This window comes from Vanrija pseudolonga, chromosome 1 (genome assembly GCF_020906515.1).
Source record: "Vanrija pseudolonga chromosome 1, complete sequence".
Classification (NCBI taxonomy): Eukaryota; Fungi; Basidiomycota; class Tremellomycetes; order Trichosporonales; family Trichosporonaceae; genus Vanrija; species Vanrija pseudolonga.
The window spans coordinates 4,419,599-4,438,687 of record NC_085849.1 but is presented as its reverse complement, the minus strand read 5'-3'; the positions used below and the strand labels follow the sequence as shown (position 1 = coordinate 4,438,687).

At 61.2% G+C, this 19,089-nt stretch overlaps 5 protein-coding genes across 5 annotated transcripts; 2 read left to right on the top strand and 3 right to left on the bottom strand.

The window, feature by feature from the left end:
• Positions 1-1,510: 1,510 nt before the first annotated feature.
• SSU1 (Sulfite efflux pump SSU1) lies at positions 1,511-3,344 on the top strand. The gene is made up of 3 exons (XM_062768151.1): positions 1,511-2,087; positions 2,159-2,280; positions 2,426-3,344. Exons 1-3 carry the CDS (start codon positions 1,608-1,610, stop codon positions 3,273-3,275), a joined length of 1,452 nt encoding a protein of 483 aa, XP_062624135.1. The 5' UTR covers positions 1,511-1,607; the 3' UTR covers positions 3,276-3,344.
• Positions 3,319-4,850, bottom strand: FDD123 (uncharacterized protein). The gene is made up of 3 exons (XM_062768150.1): positions 4,462-4,850; positions 4,248-4,373; positions 3,319-4,142 (listed from the first exon to the last, which is right to left on the bottom strand). The coding sequence occupies exons 1-3, from the start codon at positions 4,666-4,668 to the stop codon at positions 3,429-3,431; spliced, it is 1,047 nt and encodes a 348-aa protein (XP_062624134.1). The 5' UTR covers positions 4,669-4,850; the 3' UTR covers positions 3,319-3,428.
• Positions 4,851-7,430: 2,580 nt separating this feature from the next.
• Positions 7,431-8,418, bottom strand: PBLD (Phenazine biosynthesis-like domain-containing protein; the record flags this gene model as incomplete). The annotated part of the gene is made up of 2 exons (XM_062768149.1): positions 7,431-7,655; positions 7,711-8,418. 2 exons carry the CDS (start codon positions 8,416-8,418, stop codon positions 7,431-7,433), a joined length of 933 nt encoding a protein of 310 aa, XP_062624133.1.
• Positions 8,419-8,962: 544 nt separating this feature from the next.
• LOC62_01G001653 (uncharacterized protein) lies at positions 8,963-10,844 on the bottom strand. Its single transcript, XM_062768148.1, has 3 exons — positions 10,369-10,844; positions 10,011-10,090; positions 8,963-9,970 (listed from the first exon to the last, which is right to left on the bottom strand). Exons 1-3 carry the CDS (start codon positions 10,581-10,583, stop codon positions 9,255-9,257), a joined length of 1,011 nt encoding a protein of 336 aa, XP_062624132.1. The 5' UTR covers positions 10,584-10,844; the 3' UTR covers positions 8,963-9,254.
• Positions 10,845-14,847: 4,003 nt separating this feature from the next.
• LOC62_01G001652 (uncharacterized protein) lies at positions 14,848-18,876 on the top strand. Its single transcript, XM_062768147.1, has 9 exons — positions 14,848-14,984; positions 15,233-15,524; positions 15,649-16,359; positions 16,434-16,547; positions 16,630-16,723; positions 16,790-16,945; positions 17,151-17,193; positions 17,287-17,665; positions 17,715-18,876. Exons 1-9 carry the CDS (start codon positions 14,907-14,909, stop codon positions 18,581-18,583), a joined length of 2,736 nt encoding a protein of 911 aa, XP_062624131.1. The 5' UTR covers positions 14,848-14,906; the 3' UTR covers positions 18,584-18,876.
• Positions 18,877-19,089: the final 213 nt, after the last annotated feature.

Sequence of the window (19,089 nt, the reverse complement as noted above, 5' to 3'; positions counted from 1 at the left end):
TCGCCACTTGCCAAAAAAAAGCGACAAAAGTGATCACGACTTCAATGCTAATCGCCGAGGGTCATGACGAGGAAGGTTGAATTTTGCTTCCGCCACCTTCCTTCATAGCCACTCATAGCCGTCAAAGGCGAGCAAAATCGTTATATTAAAGTGCACAATACGTAGTAAACGACGACGACGCATGCATGGATACTGTAGAAGGCAGGCAGTCTGCAGCGGCGACTCCGCGACACGAGCTACATGGACGACAGTGACACCGTTACGATGTATCTGTATCTAATCCTCGCGCCGGCTAGCTCAGTCAAACCCCCCACACGCGACACGTGCCGGAACCCAGGCGGACAAGCAGCCGCAGCAGAGCAGCCAGCGCACGTCATACCCGGCGCCTATACGAACGCTTCGTGCGGCCCTATTGCGACAATCCGACACCGGCCGGCTTGGCGGCGGCTGGCTCGGTTGCGGCGAGGAGTGCACCGAGGCGCGTCCACTGCTTGCACTGCCTGCCTGGCTGCTCCGAAACGAGCCTGGGTGGAATCTGGGATGCTGAGTACCCCATCTCAGGGCAGTGGATGCCCTTTGATCCTTGCCGGTAGCCGGTGCGCCGGTGCTCAGCGAGGTTGCCTTCGGAGACAGCCGCCAAGCTGGAGCCACGTGCACGCCACGCACAGGGTGGAGTGCTGCGCGCCGGCATGCCGGTGCTCGAGGTCGTGTGGTCAAAAGCTCTTGTGCATGTGGATCGCGCAGAAGGGAGTGTCAGCGCGGCTTACATATTGCGATATTGCTCGCAGCGGTGGGTGGGCAAAGTACTGTAATAGTGCCCATCCTTTGCCCTTCGCTGCACAGCCCACCAGGCAAGACTGATCCGCCCCGAGTGTACCCCGGTACCAATGCATCGGGCCGTTCGACAATCACCTTCGCCACGTCGTGTGCGTCAGGGCTGTCGCAATCATTCGAAAGGCATCACCACAACAAAGGTGCGCGCTAGTTCATTTCCATTCGGCGACTTAGTGCGCCAGTTGGGTTTGCGCCAGACCAGGCCAACGAAGAAACCGAAGTCCGGGGCGACGGCGTGAGCATGCCTACGGCACTGCGAGACACGCAAACCTAGGCATGCATACTGTCCTGCGCACCTTCACTCCCTTCTCCGCGCATAGATTTCCAACCGGACAAGCGCCCAAGCACTGTTTGACCACCCCGCGACCGTGTGGCAAATGCAGGTCACGAGTTGGACCACAGTCCCCGTAGTAACCGACACACCCGAGATCCCGAGAGCCCCACCACTCCGAATGAGCTCTGCCCACCCTGGAGGATGTTATGCCACTGACGTCTTTGTATTCCGAACCACCACTTGCCACCCACGCACCCACGTATCTCGGGATCTCTCACTACTACGAAGCGCTGCGCGCATCATTAGGAGTGGCGGGGCGGCACGCGGCGTGACTCGACTTGGTCTTGCGCATTATTTCTCCATCGTCCCGGCGCGTTATAACTCGGCTTGTCATGTCCTGCACTGCGTGATAAAAGCCCACACTGCACACCGAGACCACTCGGTCTCTAACGAACGACTATACGACACGCGCGTGCGACAACACGACGACGACGACACCATGACATCCCCCTCTCCCGCCTCGGAGCGGACCATCCCCCTGCCGACGACACCAGTCATCAGCGGCCCAGTAACTGCCGCGCTGACCTCGGACTCGACCATCGCCCCGAGCACGGCGCCGCTGCGCTCGTCGAACGGCTCGTCCACCACCCCGCCGCCCAAAGCGCCCCCAGCCTCCCCACGCCGGGGCCTCCGCCAGGCCATCCTCCACGCCGTCCTTCACACCCCGCCTAGCTTCTATGCCATCACGATGGGCACAGGTATCACGTCCATCCTGCTGCACAACTACCCGTACCAGGGCCACTGGCTGCAGTACCTCGGCGTGATCGTCTTCGTGCTCAACATCATCATCTTCTCGATCCTCACCATCTCAAATATCCTCCGGTACACCATCTACCACGGGCTGTTCTGCACCGTCGCAAAGCACAACGTCGCGAGCATGTTCTGGGGCTGCATGCCGATGGGCTTCAGCACGATTGTTGTGAGTGCGCCGCCGCCCCACGGGCGACTCCGACTCGGAGTGTCTCCAAGCCACCCCGCTGACCACCGCAGAACATGGTATGTTTCGTCTGCGTCGAAGCATGGGGCGAGCGATGGGCATACGCCGCGTTCGGCCTGTGGTGGGTCAACGTCCTGCTCGCCGTGCTCGTCAACTTTGGCATGATCTTTGTTCTGTGAGTGTCTGGTGGTGGTTGTTTTTGCTGTGGACGGCCAACTCCGAATATGGACGAGGCAGGATTTCCAAGAAGATTATGGCAGGCGGCTGTTTCGGCAACTATTGGCACATTGCAGCGGCTAACACCCGCCCTCCCCCAACAGCTTCACGCGCCAAAGCCAGACACCAGCATCCCTCGCTCCGACCTGGCTACTGCCCATCGTCGGCACAGTCGTCGTGGCTGCGTCAGGCGCAGTCGTGGCGCAGTCCCTCGCGCCGTACAACGCCGGCCTGGCGCGCTCCACCATCCTCTGCTCCTTCGTCATCTGGGGCACTGGTGTCCCGCCCGCACTCATGATCATCACGCTGTGGATCTACCGCGCGGCGATGCAGGGCCCGCCTGCACCCGCCGCTCTGGCCTCCGTGTTCCTCCCCCTCGGGCCCTGCGGCCAGGGCGCGTTCGGCATCATCTCCATGGGCGTCGGCGTCCGCACGCTCGCGTACAAGTACTCCTTCCCCATCATCCCTGGACTCACTGAGGCCGAGGGCGCGCAGAGGATTGCCGACGCCATCTACGCCGGGTGCGTGCTCACCGGCCTCGTGCTCTGGGGCCTCGCGCTCCTGTGGTACACTATCGCCGTGGCGCTCTTCCTCGACCAGTGGCGCAAGGACTGGCGCCTCCTCGGCCCTGGCAAGTTTTCCGTCGGCCTCTGGGCCCTCACTTTCCCGATCGGCGTGTTCGCTACCTCGACGATCGTGCTCGCTGCCGAGCTCCGCTCGCCTGCGTTCAAAGTCATCGCAGCGTTCCTGTCGGCCCAGGTCATCCTCCACTTCCTGTATGTCGGCGGCGCAACGCTGTGGATCACGATCACCGGCGCGATCTACAACGCGCCAGAGATCGCCGGCGCCGACGTGTACACCCGCAAGGAGTGGAGCCGGCGTGTCGCCGACGACATTGAGGCGGGGTGCGGGGACGAGCCAGCGGCGGCCGCAGTGGAGAAGGCAACAAGGTAGAAAGGCAGGACTGGAACTGTTCAACTGTAGGCATTATAGATCATGTAGAATTAGAAGCAACCATGTCATCGCATTATAAGGGATAAAACAGATTAGATTAAAGAGCTTCTTGAGAAGGTTGAAGTGGCGCAGGACATGGATTTGTCACGGCGATTAAGCAGACGCCTGCTCGTGCACCGTCGCCTCGGACAGGCGCGGCGGGTTGGGAGTCGTGGCAGTCGTGGCAGTCGTGGCCGTCGGGGCCGCGGCTACGGGCACCGGTTCAGAAATGGGCGCGTCGTGCGCGCCGCGGCGAGGGAGGACCTTCTTGAAGTGGGGCATGCGGAGTGCCTTCTCGTTGTGCTCGTGCACGGTGGAGGACGGGAACGCAGCCTCGCCGCCGTCGAGGGTGTACTTGCCGGCGTTGAGCTTGAGGACGTGGGTGTCGATGTCGGCGATCTGGTAGAGGAAGAGCAAGAGGAACACGGGGCGATAGAGGATGTCGAGGACGGCGTAGAACACCATCTCGGAGGTGACGGAGATGACGTTGCCGCCCTCCGCGAGCGCCCAGGCGATAGGGTACAGGATGCCGAGGAAGAAGGCCGCGACGCCGGCGAAAGTGGTCGCCAGGCGGGCAAAGTCGCCGCCGAGGCTCGCGGCACCGCGACGGATCGGGACGAAGAGGTACGCCAGGAGAGCCCAGCTAGAGAACAGGCTCATGGTGAAGAAGCCCCACTTGTACGTGCTGGGCGTGAGCGCGCCGACCAGGCGCAGGGTGAAGGTCAGCACCGCCCAGAAGAGGGTCGCGAGCGTGTCGGACAGGTTGAGCGGCGAGGCGAGGGTGGCGGGGAGGATCAGGAAGATGACCGAGAGGATCCAGTCGACGTACTGGGTGTGTGTGTTAGCAGATGCGGCGCGGGCGAGGTGATTGTGTGTTGGGAGAGTACTGTACATAAGGGACCGTCCATAGGACGGCTTTCGCGGCACACTTACTCGGACCCAGAACACCTGGCGCTCAAGACCCTTGCCCTGGTAGTGGCCGAACTCGGAGCGCACGATCGTCCAGCCGAGGTTTGACGCCATGGAGAAGTATGCGACGGTCATGATAGTGAGGTTGATCTGGGCAAGGGTCAGCGAGCACGACCGGTAGCGAGTGCGATCGCGCGCGGCATGAAGGGCCGGCAGCGAGGGAGAAGACGACACTCACCACAACGAGATGGTGCCACACCCTCGCGCCGCGCGCCACGCGGGTAGTCCAGAACATGATACCCAAGAGGAACACAGCCACGAGGGCAAAAATGGCCCAGAGGAAGCTGCTCCCGTTGGTCGTGAGGCGGATGTCGGCCCCCGTAGAAGGGTTGGACTGGAGCGCGTCGTTGCCGCGCGCGGCGAGGTAGCTGAAGACTGGGGACATGGCGTGTGTGCGTGTCTGGGCAGGCAGGCTTAGTTCAGTGCGTGTCGTTCGTTGCCAGGTCAGCGCTGCTGGGCGTTGTCATGGATCTATCAGTGGGACGGGGGACGTCTTATACCGGTCATCTCATGGACTGTCGCCACTCCCCATCGACACACTACCGCGACAGACAGACGTCAGTCCCCCTCCTTCCGGTTGCTCCGAACCGGTGACAAGACAAGGGCTCCAAGGCTCTAGTCGGAGCACGGGAGGTTGCCAGAGCCCAAGAGCAGCTCCAGCATCGTCACACCGTCAGAGTGGTCAGTCCTCGCCATGGACGCCATGGATCTGCTGAGTAAGAAGATACTATCCACGAGCGGACCAGAGCGCCATGCCAAGCCAAGCCAGCCAGCCAGACCACGTCTGCCTCGGAGGTACGCCGCTCGCTGCTGGGGTCGCTCGCTCGTGCGCTCGTGCTCGTGGACAGATCCACGCGCAGCTGACTGGCACATTCAGTCACCGGAGCCAGAGGCCACGGTGTGGTGGAGCGTCGAGTGAGTGGCGGATTACTCGACAAGTGACCCCCAGCAGGCAGCTGACATTGGTCCGTTTGCTCGCCGTGCCAGGGGAGGATGACTATCCTCTGCGCGATGGGCTGGATGTAAGGCTCACCGACGCAGCGGCATACCGCACGCTGGCTCGGTGGTCTCGGCACTCGCTCCATCCATTCTCCGACCATAGAGCGAGGCGACGAGTGCCCCGGTGTGCGCCGAGCTGGCTGTAGCCGCAGTTACTTTCGGCCGGAGCGGACGACCAGCCTCCTCTACGGTGCTTGAACCGCTCTTGTCGGCGGCCGACGGCGCACTTGCTCTCCTATGCTGCGCCGAGGTGGGAGCCGAACTACCGCCACCCACAAAGTCAGCTGCGCCTACAGCACCACCCGACCAGGTCGGCGGCGACGTAGCTCTGCTCCCGGAGCCCCGGTGTGACACCGCTGAGAGGGGGGAAGTGATAACGAGCGAGCGACAACGGGGGGGGAAGTGATAGACCTTGCACTGACATCTACGAGCCACTATTAAAAGCCGCACCCCGTACTACCCCGCATTCCAAACGACAACATATGTGCACGCTCGCTTAAGCTCAAGGTGTGCGGAACGCTCCAAGTGGCGCACGTCACGCCGATGCCGGAGCAGGTGTGTCCGGCACGCGGGGTGATCGCGATCAGCAAGCAGAGAGGCTCGTGGACTCGCTGTGGATCGATCACTGTGTGCTGTGCACGCGCGCGTGCGGCTCGATACCAAAAAAAAAAAACTGGGGTGGTATGGTTTGCGGCGTTCTGTAGGGTGCGTGAGGCGTCGGGCGTCGGGCAACGACGACGACGACAGCCGAGGAGCGTTACATGCGGCGTTCGTTGACACAGTCAAGAAAGGAGCAGGCAGCAGTCATGTGGTCTGTCGAGGCGCTAATACTTGCTTGCTAGCTCGCGAGCCTCCGCTTCATCCGGGGCCCAGTGGGGTTTGGCCAACCAGCGTGGCACTAGCGCGCGGGGCGGAATGCGACGTCATGAGTTTCCAGGTGTCTTAGTGAGTTCAGTTCGGCTCACTGCCCATCCCCGATCAACGTTCCATGCGAGAGAAAGCAGCCAAAGCAGGCAGGCAGGTGACTTGTGCCTGCTTGCTCGCCCAGCTTGCCCACTCGTAGACGAGCGTGCCGTTGAAAGCGACACGCTATGAATCGAATCTTGGGTCGATGCCGTACACCTTCGAGGCGTTGGTTGTGCCGCGGCGTGTGGGAACACTGCGCGGACTATTGGCCCATGGCCTATCTATTGATCGGGGAGGTGCAGTGGGGTAGCAGCGAAGGAAGGTCGGGGATGGGTCGAGGTGCGGGGTGCGGGGTGCGGAGGAGTGAGTCGGACTCGTGAGGGGGTCTCTCGACGTGTCTCACTCGTGTGTCTCTTTCCCCTCCCGTCCCTCTTCTGTTCACTCTGCTCGAACCACCCCGTAGCCACCACTCCGCGATGCACCGCATGCTCACTACTCACGCTGCACTGCCCACCAACCTTCCTATGTATAACGACGCTGACGGTGACACCCTCATGACGAACCCAGGGCCCCCACGTTGGGTGCAATCGGTCGTGTGCGGTGCCTGGCACCAATCCCGTATACATAGCCGACACTGATTATGTGGTTGCCGACAGGCACTGCGCTGCTGTTCGTACTGGGTGCGGTGTGCTCCTGGTGACCGTCCCCAAAAGGTACGCAAGATGGTTGTTCGCGAGCGTGCACACACACGCGTGCACGCGCAGCATGCCGTTGCTCCGCGCCGCGCACTGCACGCACGCGGTGGCTGGTCGTCGATGTCGACGACGACGCTGCTCGATCGGTCGGCACAAAAATTCTGGGTGATGAAAATTCGTGGCACACTCATGCCGATGTCAGCATCGGTGTCCTTCGACGTCTGCGCGGAGAGCAAGAGCAGAGCAGCGCGCTGATCGAGCAAGTACGACGGGAGGAACGAGATCGAGCAGAACAACAGACCCAGGACCTTATTCAGCGACATGCATGACCCAGTTTTCTCCTATCGCGAGCCTCCGACCTCGCCGTGATTGTGGCACTGTCGACACGACCAGGCTAGCAATCACCGACCGAGCTGATACACTCTGACCGAACGTAGTGGCGTGCTGCTACTCCATTCACGGTCCAAGATAACTATGAATGCAGCGAAGTGCACCGTAGATAACTTCGGTCGGTCGATGTGCGGTCCGCGGTCGGTGGTCGGCACGCTCAGACGGCGTGGAGCAACCCGTCGCCCCAACGCGCCGCTTGGCCATTGAGCAGCACGCGCGTCCCGTCGGCGCTCAGGCTGACCCGCATCCCCCCGCCGCGCTGGGATACCTGCCGCGCGGTGATGGTCGCGGATGGCAAGTCGCCCGCTAACAAGGTTGACGCGTGGCGCGCGCCCAGGCCAGCGAGGTAGTATGGCCCGAGGACTGTGTGCGCTGCGCCCGTCTATGTACATGCAGTCAGCTCGGCTCGGCTCAGCTCGAATAGGAGCACTACGCACCACCGGGTCCTCGGGCACACCCCAGTACGGGCAAAAGATGCGCGAGTTGATCTTGAGCCCCGCGCTGTCGGCGCCAACGAGCTGCGTGACGATAGCTTGGCCGGTCGCCGCCGAGTTGAACTGCTCGAGGTTGACGGGCAGCTTCTCCAAGTCGACCGAGGCGGCGAGCTCGTACACGACGCGATCGCCGTCTCCAAAGTCGGTGAGGCGGCCGACGCGCAGGAGATCTCCCGGCGACAAAGAAGGCGCAGCAGCGAGCATGGTCGCGCGTAGCGCCTTGTCTGTACCTTCGTCGGGCTGGGCGGCAACGTGCGCCGGCATATCGAGCACCACGCCTCCCGTGTCAGAGCGCACACAGCGCACCAGGCCGTGGTGGGTATCGAATACGATCGCCTCCGCGTCCGGGTGCACTGCGTACAAGGTAGTGTAGGCGGAAGCGAGCGTCGCGTGCCCGCACAGCGGCACCTCGACCGCCGGCGTCCAGAAGCGAATACGATACCGCGGCTCCGTTGGCTCGCCTGCAATGGGGACGAGGAAGGCAGTCTCGCTGAAGTGGAAGTCGTGCGCCGTCAGCCGGAAGAAGGTGTCGTTTATCCTCTCGTCCGTGTCGTTGGGATAGATGACTACGGCGGCTTGGTTACCGCTGTGCGGCGTGGTGGGGGAGACGAAGGCGTTGACTAGGTGGTACGGGAGGGAAGGGGCGGGCATTGTGCGTGTGTGTGCTTGCTGCGTGCGTGCGTGTCGTCGAGTATTGCGTGCATCATGATATATGTGCTGTCGTCGCTCGCGGTTGATGGATATCCAGACCACCACGCCGGCGACGTCCGACCGCCGCGATCCCGCGTCGCCGCCACGCCGTTCGCGGCCCGCCCGCCGACCGACTCGCCGACCTCGCTACGGGCGAGCACACCATCGCGCATGCTCCATACCTTGTGTGATGAATGTTCCGACAGAGTCGAGGGGAAGACGGATGTGCGGCGCCGTCGTCTCACAGACCCCTGTCAGCGAGCATTGCTTGCAACAAGGATATCATATCCCTCGCACACAGCGAAGCCGTCGACTACCGCCCCGCCCGGCATCCCGCGGACACCTCTTCGCTTCAAGCTCCGCGATCTCCGCGCGGAGCATGCAGCATGGGTGCATGGTTCCAGTTGCCCCAGAAAACTCGACTCGAGTGAGACAGCCAGAATTGAAGTGTCAGAAATTCTCGCAACGAGTGTCTTTCGAGACGCGCCACTCCCGAAATCTCACACTGCTAGCGTCATGCCGCCGCTGCCGCTCCGCTCTGCCGCGCCCACCTCCGCTTAAACTCCTCGCCCACCTCGACCTGCGTGCCCACTACGCCGACACAGGCTGTCTTCGTTGGCCACGACAAAGGGGTTGTATACTTGTTTCGGATGCATCTACGCAGCATGGCGAGTGATAAACAATGTGGGCCAGGCTGTGGCTGTGGCTGCGTGGATATGTGCCCACCAACTAACTCAACACCTGTCTGTCTGGCTCTCTGTCCAGATCAGATCTAGCTCGTCTCGTCACCGTCTCTACTAGTGGCCAGTGGCCAGGAAGGGCACTACGGCCGCAAGGGCCGTCCACCACCAACCGCGGTAGAACGTCTGCCAGCCCTCTTCGTCGTTGATCTTGTGGGCAGCGTCCACAAGCGACGTGTAGGCCTCCGTTGTCGGCCGTAAGCCGATCACATCCTCATCCGTGCCGGCAAACCGCAAACCCTCGGGAGTGGCCTCATCAATCTCTTCGGCTGATGAAACAGCCACTTCACCGCCAAGGTTTGGTTGAACCGAAAGTTTGGTGATGATGACGTCGAGCGGCGTGATCCAAAGCGTCGAGATGGCGAGGAACAAGACGTACAGAATCGTACGCCAAGCTGCCGCCTGGCCAATCTTCTGGCCGCCGAGAATGGCAGCGTGCAGCCCGCGCACCACGAGGAGGTGCAGCAGGCCGCGAATGAACACGGCAGGGAGGAGGCCGGGCGTAGCGTACAGGCTGAGCGGGCGCGCACGCTCGTGGTTGGAGAGCAGGATGTCGAGCGAGCCGCGCAGGTCGTTGGGCAGGCGGTACGGCGTGATGATGGCACGGTTCTCAAGGATGGCCATGGGGAGGGCGATTGCCGCCGTGACGAATGGCAAGAGGAACAGACCGAACGAGGCCTTGCGCTCAGCCACATTCTTGTAGCCCGCCGCGCCGATGAAGATGATTGTGAACGCCGAGATGAGCACGACGTGGGCAAAGGACGCGAATGCGCCTGGAGTGTCAGAGGTGACGTAGAACAAGCAGTTACCCACCCTTGTACAGGCCATACCAGCCCTCAAGACGTTTTGTGCGCTTCAGCGTGCCCCACAGGCCGGTAAGGCGCGGGCCGACACTGAGGTGTTAGCGGGTGTTGTTGTTGTTGTTGTTGTTGTTGTTATCGGCCTCCACCAGGCGGGCGTCGCCTCCAGATCTCCGGCTTGTCCACATGCCTCCACCCCTCCCATCCGCCCTCGAGCAGGCTCTCGCTACTCATCTCGCCCACCCACCCACCCTGCTGGCGCGAGCGATACTTTGCCCGCCCACCCACCCCTACGCGCTGCGCGCGAGAGATGTTTGCCACCACCCACCCCTCCACCGCTCCACCTCCCCCCACCGCTCACCGCGACTTACGTGTTCTCTGTACCCGCAAAGCCAACCGCCTTGGGGTTGTAATTTGCTCGCAGCCTTACTAGCGCTCCTAGGAAGGGCATAAACGCCGCAATCGAAACCGCCGCGCTCATCGACATGATGATGATGGCCAGGACCGAGATGAAGAACTTTGAGAAGAAGCCCATCTTGTCGAGGTCGCCGAGGGGATCCTTTTCTGGTGCGCGCGCAAAGAGCATCGTAATGTGGGTGATGGTGGCAAGGATGTGTGGACAATGACTTGCTGTTATGTCGCGTCGGGGCGGTGCGGTGCTGCGCGCTTGCGTCTGCGTGAGGGAAGCGGAGCCGTGCGCAGTGTGTCGTCACTGGGGCGGAAGTTGGGGAGTACGCGTCGGGGTCAAGCTACCGTCTCGTCGCTGTCGTTGTCGTCGTCGTCGTCTATGTGTATGCGCTAGATGTAGTGAGCAAGAGGAGGATGAGGATGAGGAGGGGAGTTGATTGATGCAAAGATGTCAATGTGGTGGTGGTTGTTGTCGAGCGAACACGACACGACAGCCCGCGGCACGCGCGTCATCGGGGCGGAACAATGACGGGAGTATAGTCGCGTGGGAGACACGCGAATGACACATGGCAGGGGGCACTCTCCCACGGTGGTTTTCCTAGCGCATGCCCGAACTCGGCCATGGACCAACCCCCCCCCCCCCTCTATAGTGGGTGGGTGGCATGAGCCGCGCCGCCGTGCCCCTCCATTAAGTTCATCTCATCATGGGGTTTCGCTCTCCGAGACAAGGGAGTGCTCGCCAAGCGGCACGCCAGCACGCAGCGGGGGCCGGCGGCGACCTCGTTCGGCCCGCCAGACTCCCAACGTGAACCACTGACCCGTCCAATGGCCTCGGCCTGGCCTCGGGAGTGGCCCTCTTTCTTGCTCACCACTGTCCTGGTCGCCTCGGCATCACGAATGGCAAACAGAGAGAGAGAGACACCGCCTCCCCCTGCTGTAGGAGAGGAATCCTATCCTCTTTGCACCCGAGGACCCCGAGGCCGGGGGGAGAGGGGGGGGGGGCAACGAGTGGAGACGCCGAAACCCTAGTCATCGTCACTGCTCCTTGATGTGTATATAATGCCCAACCTAACCGATAATAGGCCAGGAAAGGAAACCGACAGGTGTCTGCGCGTCTGGCGTCTGCGCGTTTGAGCGACAACAACACGTGAGCTGTCGATATCTCCTACGCGGGCACCCGCTTGTCGTCATCCCATCACCCAAGAGCCCATGCCCGAACATGGTCTGAAGTTGGGCCTCTGCGCTTCCGCCGGAACGATCACCAACAACAATCAACATTGGTTGATGAAACTAACTGTGGCGGCTGCGGCTCTTGGTACAACCTCGCCGCATGGGCCGGCGGCGTCGACGGAATATTGACCGCCGCGGCAGACGCTATGGCCACTACCGTCGGCAGGGCCCCGCAGCATTCTCCAGCACTAAGATGGCTGCTATTCTTTGCAGCGACACACCTCCCCGTGCCATCGTTTACGGGGCGAGATTGTTTGATGGCTGGGAGGGACGAGGACGAAAAGCCCGGGCGGGGGAGGCACTCCCAACGGGATGATGTTGTTGGACCTCGCGACCGCGTTCGGGTGTCTGCATTCGTTTCACATGCAAAAAAGCATGTCTGTTACAGCAGCAGTCGCAGCAGCAACAGCAAATGGGACCTGTGTAACTGGGCCGTTGGTCCCTGCTGCAGTTGCTTGTCATGGAAGTGGCGTGGATGATGGGGGCCCAAGACGAGATTAAGGCGTGGTATGTGGGGTGCCATGGGGGCTCTGCCGCAATGTGCCGCACAAGCCGCACGCTACGTCGTTGGTCCAAGATAGGACTCGTGACACTATCCCGAGAAGCAAGCGACGCGAGGTGTCCCAGTCCGAACTGGACCTGTCAGATGTCGTGACCCGTCGCCGAGTAGGACCTGTTGCGCGTTTGGGCCTTGCTGCTGCTTGCTATGCATCTTTGTGATCTCTGTGGAGGGAGGGCCCCTCATTTTGGCGTAGATCCAAGCTACTCCAAGCTGTCACCTGCTGCTTGGTCTAACCTGGGTTTAGGATACTTTCCGGTGAAGCCGTTGATCCCAATACACTACTGGCCGTCCATCTCCATCAGCATCCCCACAAATCCAGTCGCCGAATAGTGAGATGGTGGTGCGGGGCTCGAGACGGCCGAGCGCGGGGGCCAACGCTAGCGGCACCGCCAAAGATGCGGCTGCGGCATGGTGGACACCAACGTTGCCGCGACCAGCGCCTGCGCCTGCAGGCACGCACGCGACCCAACACAAGTGCCCTGCTAGCACTGTCTCGTCCCGTATCATTTGGCATTGGGTCATCTTGTTTCGAGATGGGCTTCCTTTTGCATCCTCTTCAGGAGTCGCCCTCAGGAATGCTCACTCGCTGCGTTCCCTCTGCCGCGAGAGAGAGCGAGCGAGCGCCATGAGAGCCCCTTTCCCTTTTTTCCGGGCCGCAATGTTGACTGACGCATTCTGCAGTGCTCCTCGCGCCGCGCCGTGGCTGCCGTCATCAGTTGCATATGCGAGAGAGTGGGCTGGTGCGCCACATGTATCGGACCTGCCGAGCACGCATGGATGAGGCATGGAGGTGTACGACGGTTGCGTTGCTGCGTGCGTGCGTGCGTGCACTCGCTCGACGCGAACCTTGATAATGGGGGTTGAGGACAGGCACAAGGGCGGCACGCTGCACCACACTTGGGAAGGCAATTCAATTTAGCAGCCGAGAAAGTGTCGCCGCGGGGCAGGGCAAGGGCAGCGAAACAGCAGGACAAAAGGCGGGGCGGATGCGTCCAAGCCAGCCAAGGCAGGGAGAGGCAGGGCCCCACGCGGGTCTCATGCCCACTTGACCCCACATTCTGTGACACCATCGTCACCGTCGCAACGACGATGAGGTTGATCAGTTCAATCAAAATCAATCATTGCACCGCACAAAGGTGACAATGTAGCAGCCACCACATGACGGGGAATGTGTTTGGTCAATCAGGTAGCCGCATGCCTCATCTGCGTCTCTGTCACCTCATGGAGACTGGTAGCAGCACCGACAAACTGACAGAAGAGCAGGTCGTATGTCTGCCTGCTTGCGCTCGTCGCCAGACTGATCACAGTCGTATGCATATGTGGGCCTGCTAGTGTCTCATCTGTGCCATCCCTCATGCCTCGACTAGCAATGTCCCACCTCTTCGTTCGGGATCCCGGGCGGTCGCGGCAGGGGACCCGCAAGACGGGCAAGGAAAAACGGCTTTCGGGGGACGTCTCAGGTGGGCAGCGCCGCCGCCGCCGCCGCCGCATATGTCATGGGTCCAATGTTGAATCAGCCGGGTGGGTCGTAAGAGGAGGGCCAAAACACGTCGTCGTGGTCGTGCTCCTGGCGCTGGCCGTGCACTCCTGTGGGTTGCCGTTAGCGCCATTTGGCTATTTTTCCTCTGCGGCTCGTACAGACGACCTTGTCTCTCGTGTCTCGTGTTCTCGCGTTCTGCGGGGATTTTCTGGAATACTACCAAAGTAGTACTAGTCTGCAAAAATCCCAAGGAACGAGACAGCCGAGCGACCTCGCAAAAGATGCACTACAGCGGGTCGCCGCGGCTGCCGCCGTTGGTGTGACGACGGCGGACCGGTCGCGCGCCCTCTCGCGCCGATGCACAGGCACAAGGCAAGAGCCAATCTATCTCGAGCGCAACAAAGTGAGCAAGAAGAAAAAAAAAAACACTCATCCGTGATCCTGTCGGGTCCAAGTCGTTTAACGCACGCAGCACCTGCACCAAGAGTATCGGGCTTCTAAGGGTCCTGTGCATGACACACCCTCGAGTCGTCGACGACGACGACCGACTTGGCCGAGTTTGGCTCTCGTGCTCGGATTTCCTCTCTTGTCGCTCTTGTCTCAGCTCTCAGTGGACCTTGCTGCCTGCCTTGCTGCTGCCCCGCACCTGTAGTGCTCGAGCCCCCGCCCCCCCCGCCTTGTGACACCCTACATTCCCAGATTGTCGACCACTTCGCCCTCGGCCGCATTGTGTCCTAGCGACCCTGCACGACGCCGGCAACGGCGCCGCCCCCTGATCTCTTGTTATATTATCTTGCGGCCACCATTGGTCCACACACATTTCCCGCGCCCCCTCCCACTCCTATCTCATCTTGCACCACCACCCAACTGCCTCGAGTAGTAGTAGTAGTACAGTTGCTCGCTACCCCAGTGCTTGTCCATACCGTCAACATCTTGTCGACACACACACCCTGGTCCTTTGAACCAAACAACCATCCCGCCGATCGTGCCTCCCTCCCCTGCGCACGCCACGAACCCTCACTGCCCCCGGCCCCCGCCAGGATCTGCCTCCGCCTGCCTACCTGCCTGCCTACCTGCCTGCCTACCTACCTCGACGCCGCCAACGCCGCCGTCTGCCCGTCATCCTTGGTGCATCCTTGGACCTTGATCACCTTTGGTCTTACCCAATCCCCCACATCGTCAAGCTGTTTTCTTCACCCCCCCGTGTCCACTCGACGACTCCTCCAACCATGGGCGAGGAATCTACCGACCCGCACCGCGTCCTCGCACGTAACGCAGCCTGCCACCAGTGCAGGAAGAGGAAGCTGGTGAGTGCAAGAAGAGCGCGACTTTTACCCTTCGCCATCCTCCCCGCCCAGTGGTACGCCCAGAGCACACTACTGGTGCTAGCTGGCTGTACCGACACTCCTACACGCCGCCCACTGCAGCCCAAGCCTCCCCTATACCACCCACCATCAAACGCTTAACGGCGTCCCCTACCCCTCCCCAACACATGCATGTGCCCCCTCAATACCGAGAACACCGTCGCTGACGCTTGCCACCCGTGGCTCCACAGAAATGTGACGCGCTCCGACCAACCTGCGGCAACTGCCAGAAGCCCCGCCAGCGTGGACCCATCAAGTATGAGCCCCCCGAGCCATGCACCTGGGACGAGGTCCGCGACCCCAGCGCCCGTACTCTCCGCAAGCGCGAAAACAAGGCTGCCATGCAGCGCAGGCAGCAGGCCGAGGCTGGCCTCGTTACCTCGGGACTGCCCTCTGGAGCACCCCTCACTTCGCCCACTCTGATGGAGAACGGTGTCGCCATCAAGCGAGCCCGCGTCGACAACGAGAACGGAGAGCTCCCATGTGAGTAGTCGACCTCAACAACCGCTTTGTTGGGGCAAAGTCGGCCTGGCCTTGGGCTAGGCCAGCCGCGCTCCGAGACTGAAACCGCCGTGCGACCTGACACTGATACCTCTTGCCCACTCAGTCCACATCAACCCTGAGCAGCTTAGCATGCACAGCGGGTCCAGCGCCAACGCCAACGACTTGTACCAGCCGACTGGCGACGCCGCCCTCCCCGAGGCTTGGTTCTCAACGGCCCCCAACCTCGTCAACAAGTGGGTGTCGAGCGTTCCCACCCTCCTCGCGCAGCCCCCACGAGATGCGCCGGTCCCCGAGGCGACCGCCCAGGCCGGCCATGGCCACCAGCACCGCAACAGCATCAGCAGCGTCACTGGCCTCGAGCTCGTGTGGCCCGACTGGCCCGTCGACCTCCCCTCGCAGGATGTTGTCGAGCATGTCATGCACGTCTTCTGGGACCGTGTTCCCACCCTCCCCAAGATGTTCCACCGCGCAACCCTCTTCAGCAACCTCCAGCTGCCGCCAAGCCACCCCAAGTTCCCGGCGACATCACTGCTCCATGCCATCCTCGCCGTCACGGCCTCCTACCTCTCCCCCGACGCCATTGCCTCGCGTGCCTACTTCCCTGTCGGCGCCAGCGCAACCGACATTCACCACCCCAACTTTGACTTTACGCCTGGCACATCTGGTCTCCACCCAGCCTTTTCGTTTAGCTCCAACACAAACGCCTCTGACGAGTCGCCGCTCAACCGCTTCCAGATGTGGCACCGTCGCAAGTCGTTTGAGGCCATGTGCCAGCATGTCAAGACGGGTCAGAAGGTGCTCCAGGGTATCCAAGGTAAGCCACCACAAGCAGACCCTTTGCACCACCCGGTTGTTTTGTTTGAGCCAAAAATGACTAACTCTCCGAAGCTTTCACCCTTGTCCTCTGGGTGGATGTCATGAATGCTTGGTGGACAGACCTCTGGATGGAGTCTGGCCAGGCTGTGCGCATCGCGGTTCCTATGAACCTGAACGTGTCGTCCAGTAAGTCTTACCGTGAAACAGGGTGGCCACTGGCCAGTCTGTTGGAATTGCAGGGCGGGGCTGACAAGTCGCCACCTCCTAGACATCCACTGCAACTCGTTGCTACGTAATCCCATGGACCTCGCGGGCCCGGCGCAGAGCGCGATCGAGCAGGCGGAACGGGACCGCACCTGGTGGTGAGTTCAGAGTCACGGGGACTAGTGCCTGAGAGCCACATCCGACTGACTCGCGGCGTCTTCCAGGATGATTTACATGACGGAGCGTGTCTCTATCAGTGGCACTGCATGGCCGTCCGCCATTGACGACAGCGAGATTACGGTCGAGCTGCCCACCATGCAGCACATCTTTGACGCTGGCGGCGATGGCATGGGCAGCCTGACGGGAGTGCAGAACCTCCAGTGAGTGAAACGCCCCAAAACCTGGTTCCGACAAACAACGGGGAGGATTTTGGGAATGGTGTGCCTCAACCGCCTCAACCCCCCTACCCCTCCCCCGGCGCGGCGCCCGGCAGCTCCCTCCCCCCTGCCTCTTCCCCTGCAACCCCACTCCTCCTCGCCTCCTCGCCTCCTAGCGCCCAGCCCAGGACTGACGTCAATTCTCCAGTGCCCCTGACCTCTATTCAAATCACCTGCCGCAGCACATGGAGGTAAGCATCAGCTGAGCATGCAGCTGCGCGGCGTTTGGCACTGCATGCTGCAGCCCAGTAGTGGCTGAACTGGCCCGCTAACGTGATGCACAGAGCTTCTCCTTCCTGATCAAGGCGATCAAGCTATTCACGGAGACAAACACCTTTATCCGTCGCTATTCGCGAGGCGAGCACACCTACGCGAGGTACCTCGCGGACCCGGGACTGCGCAAGTGCCTCTCGGACATCAACACGTTCAGGCTCAGCTACCCCGAGTCGATGCGCCGACCGATCCGCCAGCTTCCCGATGGCGGAGAAGTCATTGACGGCGAGCTCTTCACCTCGTTGACATTGACGCATTCCGCGGTCATCAACCTTGGCGAGCCCCTCATCACGTACCAGACCTGGTCAGATGATGCTGCCAAGATGACCCTGTCGGCGGTGCGCGCCATGCTGTCGCTCATCTACGACGTCAATGCGACCACCTACGACTGTGAGTAATACGGGAGGGTGGGATGACCATTCAAACTAATGCCCCGCAGTGACCCTGCTGCCGGCAAGCAACTCGTACCACTGGTGCCTCGCCGCACGATGCCTGTTGCGCTTTATCGCCGCTGCCCGTCTCTCGAACGATCCCGTTTCTGCTCAGGTCTTCGAGGCCGAGGTCCAGGTGTTCGTCTTTGCGCTCAAGACGTTTGGCGAGCGCCACCCTGTCGGCCTGAGGCATCTCAAGCTCCTCGACATCATCAAGGAGACGGCCATGCAGCAGATGACTGGCCTGGTCGCGAGCCTGTCGTGCACCAAGGACCAGGTGTTTGACACCGAGTTCTCCAACGAGAAGCCCCGCAAGACTGCCACGGCCAGCTCGTATGCTTCGCCATCATCGTACACGTCGGGCCTGACGCCGACTGCGACGACGGCGACCACCAACACGGGCTTGGCGACCCCTTTGATGCCGTCCAACACGACCGTGCCAGGCACGTTCTCTTCGCCGGGCAACAACAACTCGGCCGTGCCTGCTCTTCCGACCGTCGCAGGGCCTGGCCCTGGAGGACCCGTACCCGGACAACTCGGTCTGTCCGGAATGGGCCTCTCTCCAACCAACACCATGGCTCCGCAGTCCATGAACACGACAACGGGAGCGAACTCCGCCGCCGCCCCGCCGACTGCTCCTGCTCCTGCTATTCCCACCCTGCAGCAGGTCAACCAGGAGGCCCTGAGCTCGATGGCACACTTTGGTGTGGCTGCCGTAAGCGACGTCCAGGTGCAGATGCCCTCTTGGATGAAGGGCTTTGACGCCTTTGACATCCACTCGTACGCTTTCGACGTCGAGGCCATGGCCAACTATGTGTCGCTCACGGACCCCAACGCCACGTTCAACGGTGCCGACTTTGTCTTCCCGACCGCGTAGTCAAGGCAACTGCGAAACTGAACTGTAAAAAACGCAAAAAAAAACACCCAACAAACAAACACACGGACACAATTTGTATCCAACGACCTGCTTGACGAGCACTCGACACGGCAGCAACCTCGGGGCAGGCGACGCACGCTCCCCCGCAGCGTTGTGTATTTTTACTGGCCTCTACCTGGCGCAGGAGAGGATATATTTTTTGGGTTGTATCGGTAGTGGAGGAGAGGGGGAAGCAGTTATATTAGGAAGGCAGAAGGAAGTAACAAAGAAGTGTATGCAGTTCTTAAGAACAACTATGGTGCAGTGGTGTGCATAGAATGCAGAAGTGTAGTAGCGGATGGACGCTTGAGATTGGGATGGGATGGATGAGCAGAAGGAATGAGTCGAGAGGCATGCGGAGCGGACAGGGGAAAGTGTCCAAACAAGTTGCTTCACACTTGGTCCACCTCTTAAAAAATTATCAACCACACCAAGCCTCATATCTTCTATCAGCTACTAAAAAGCGC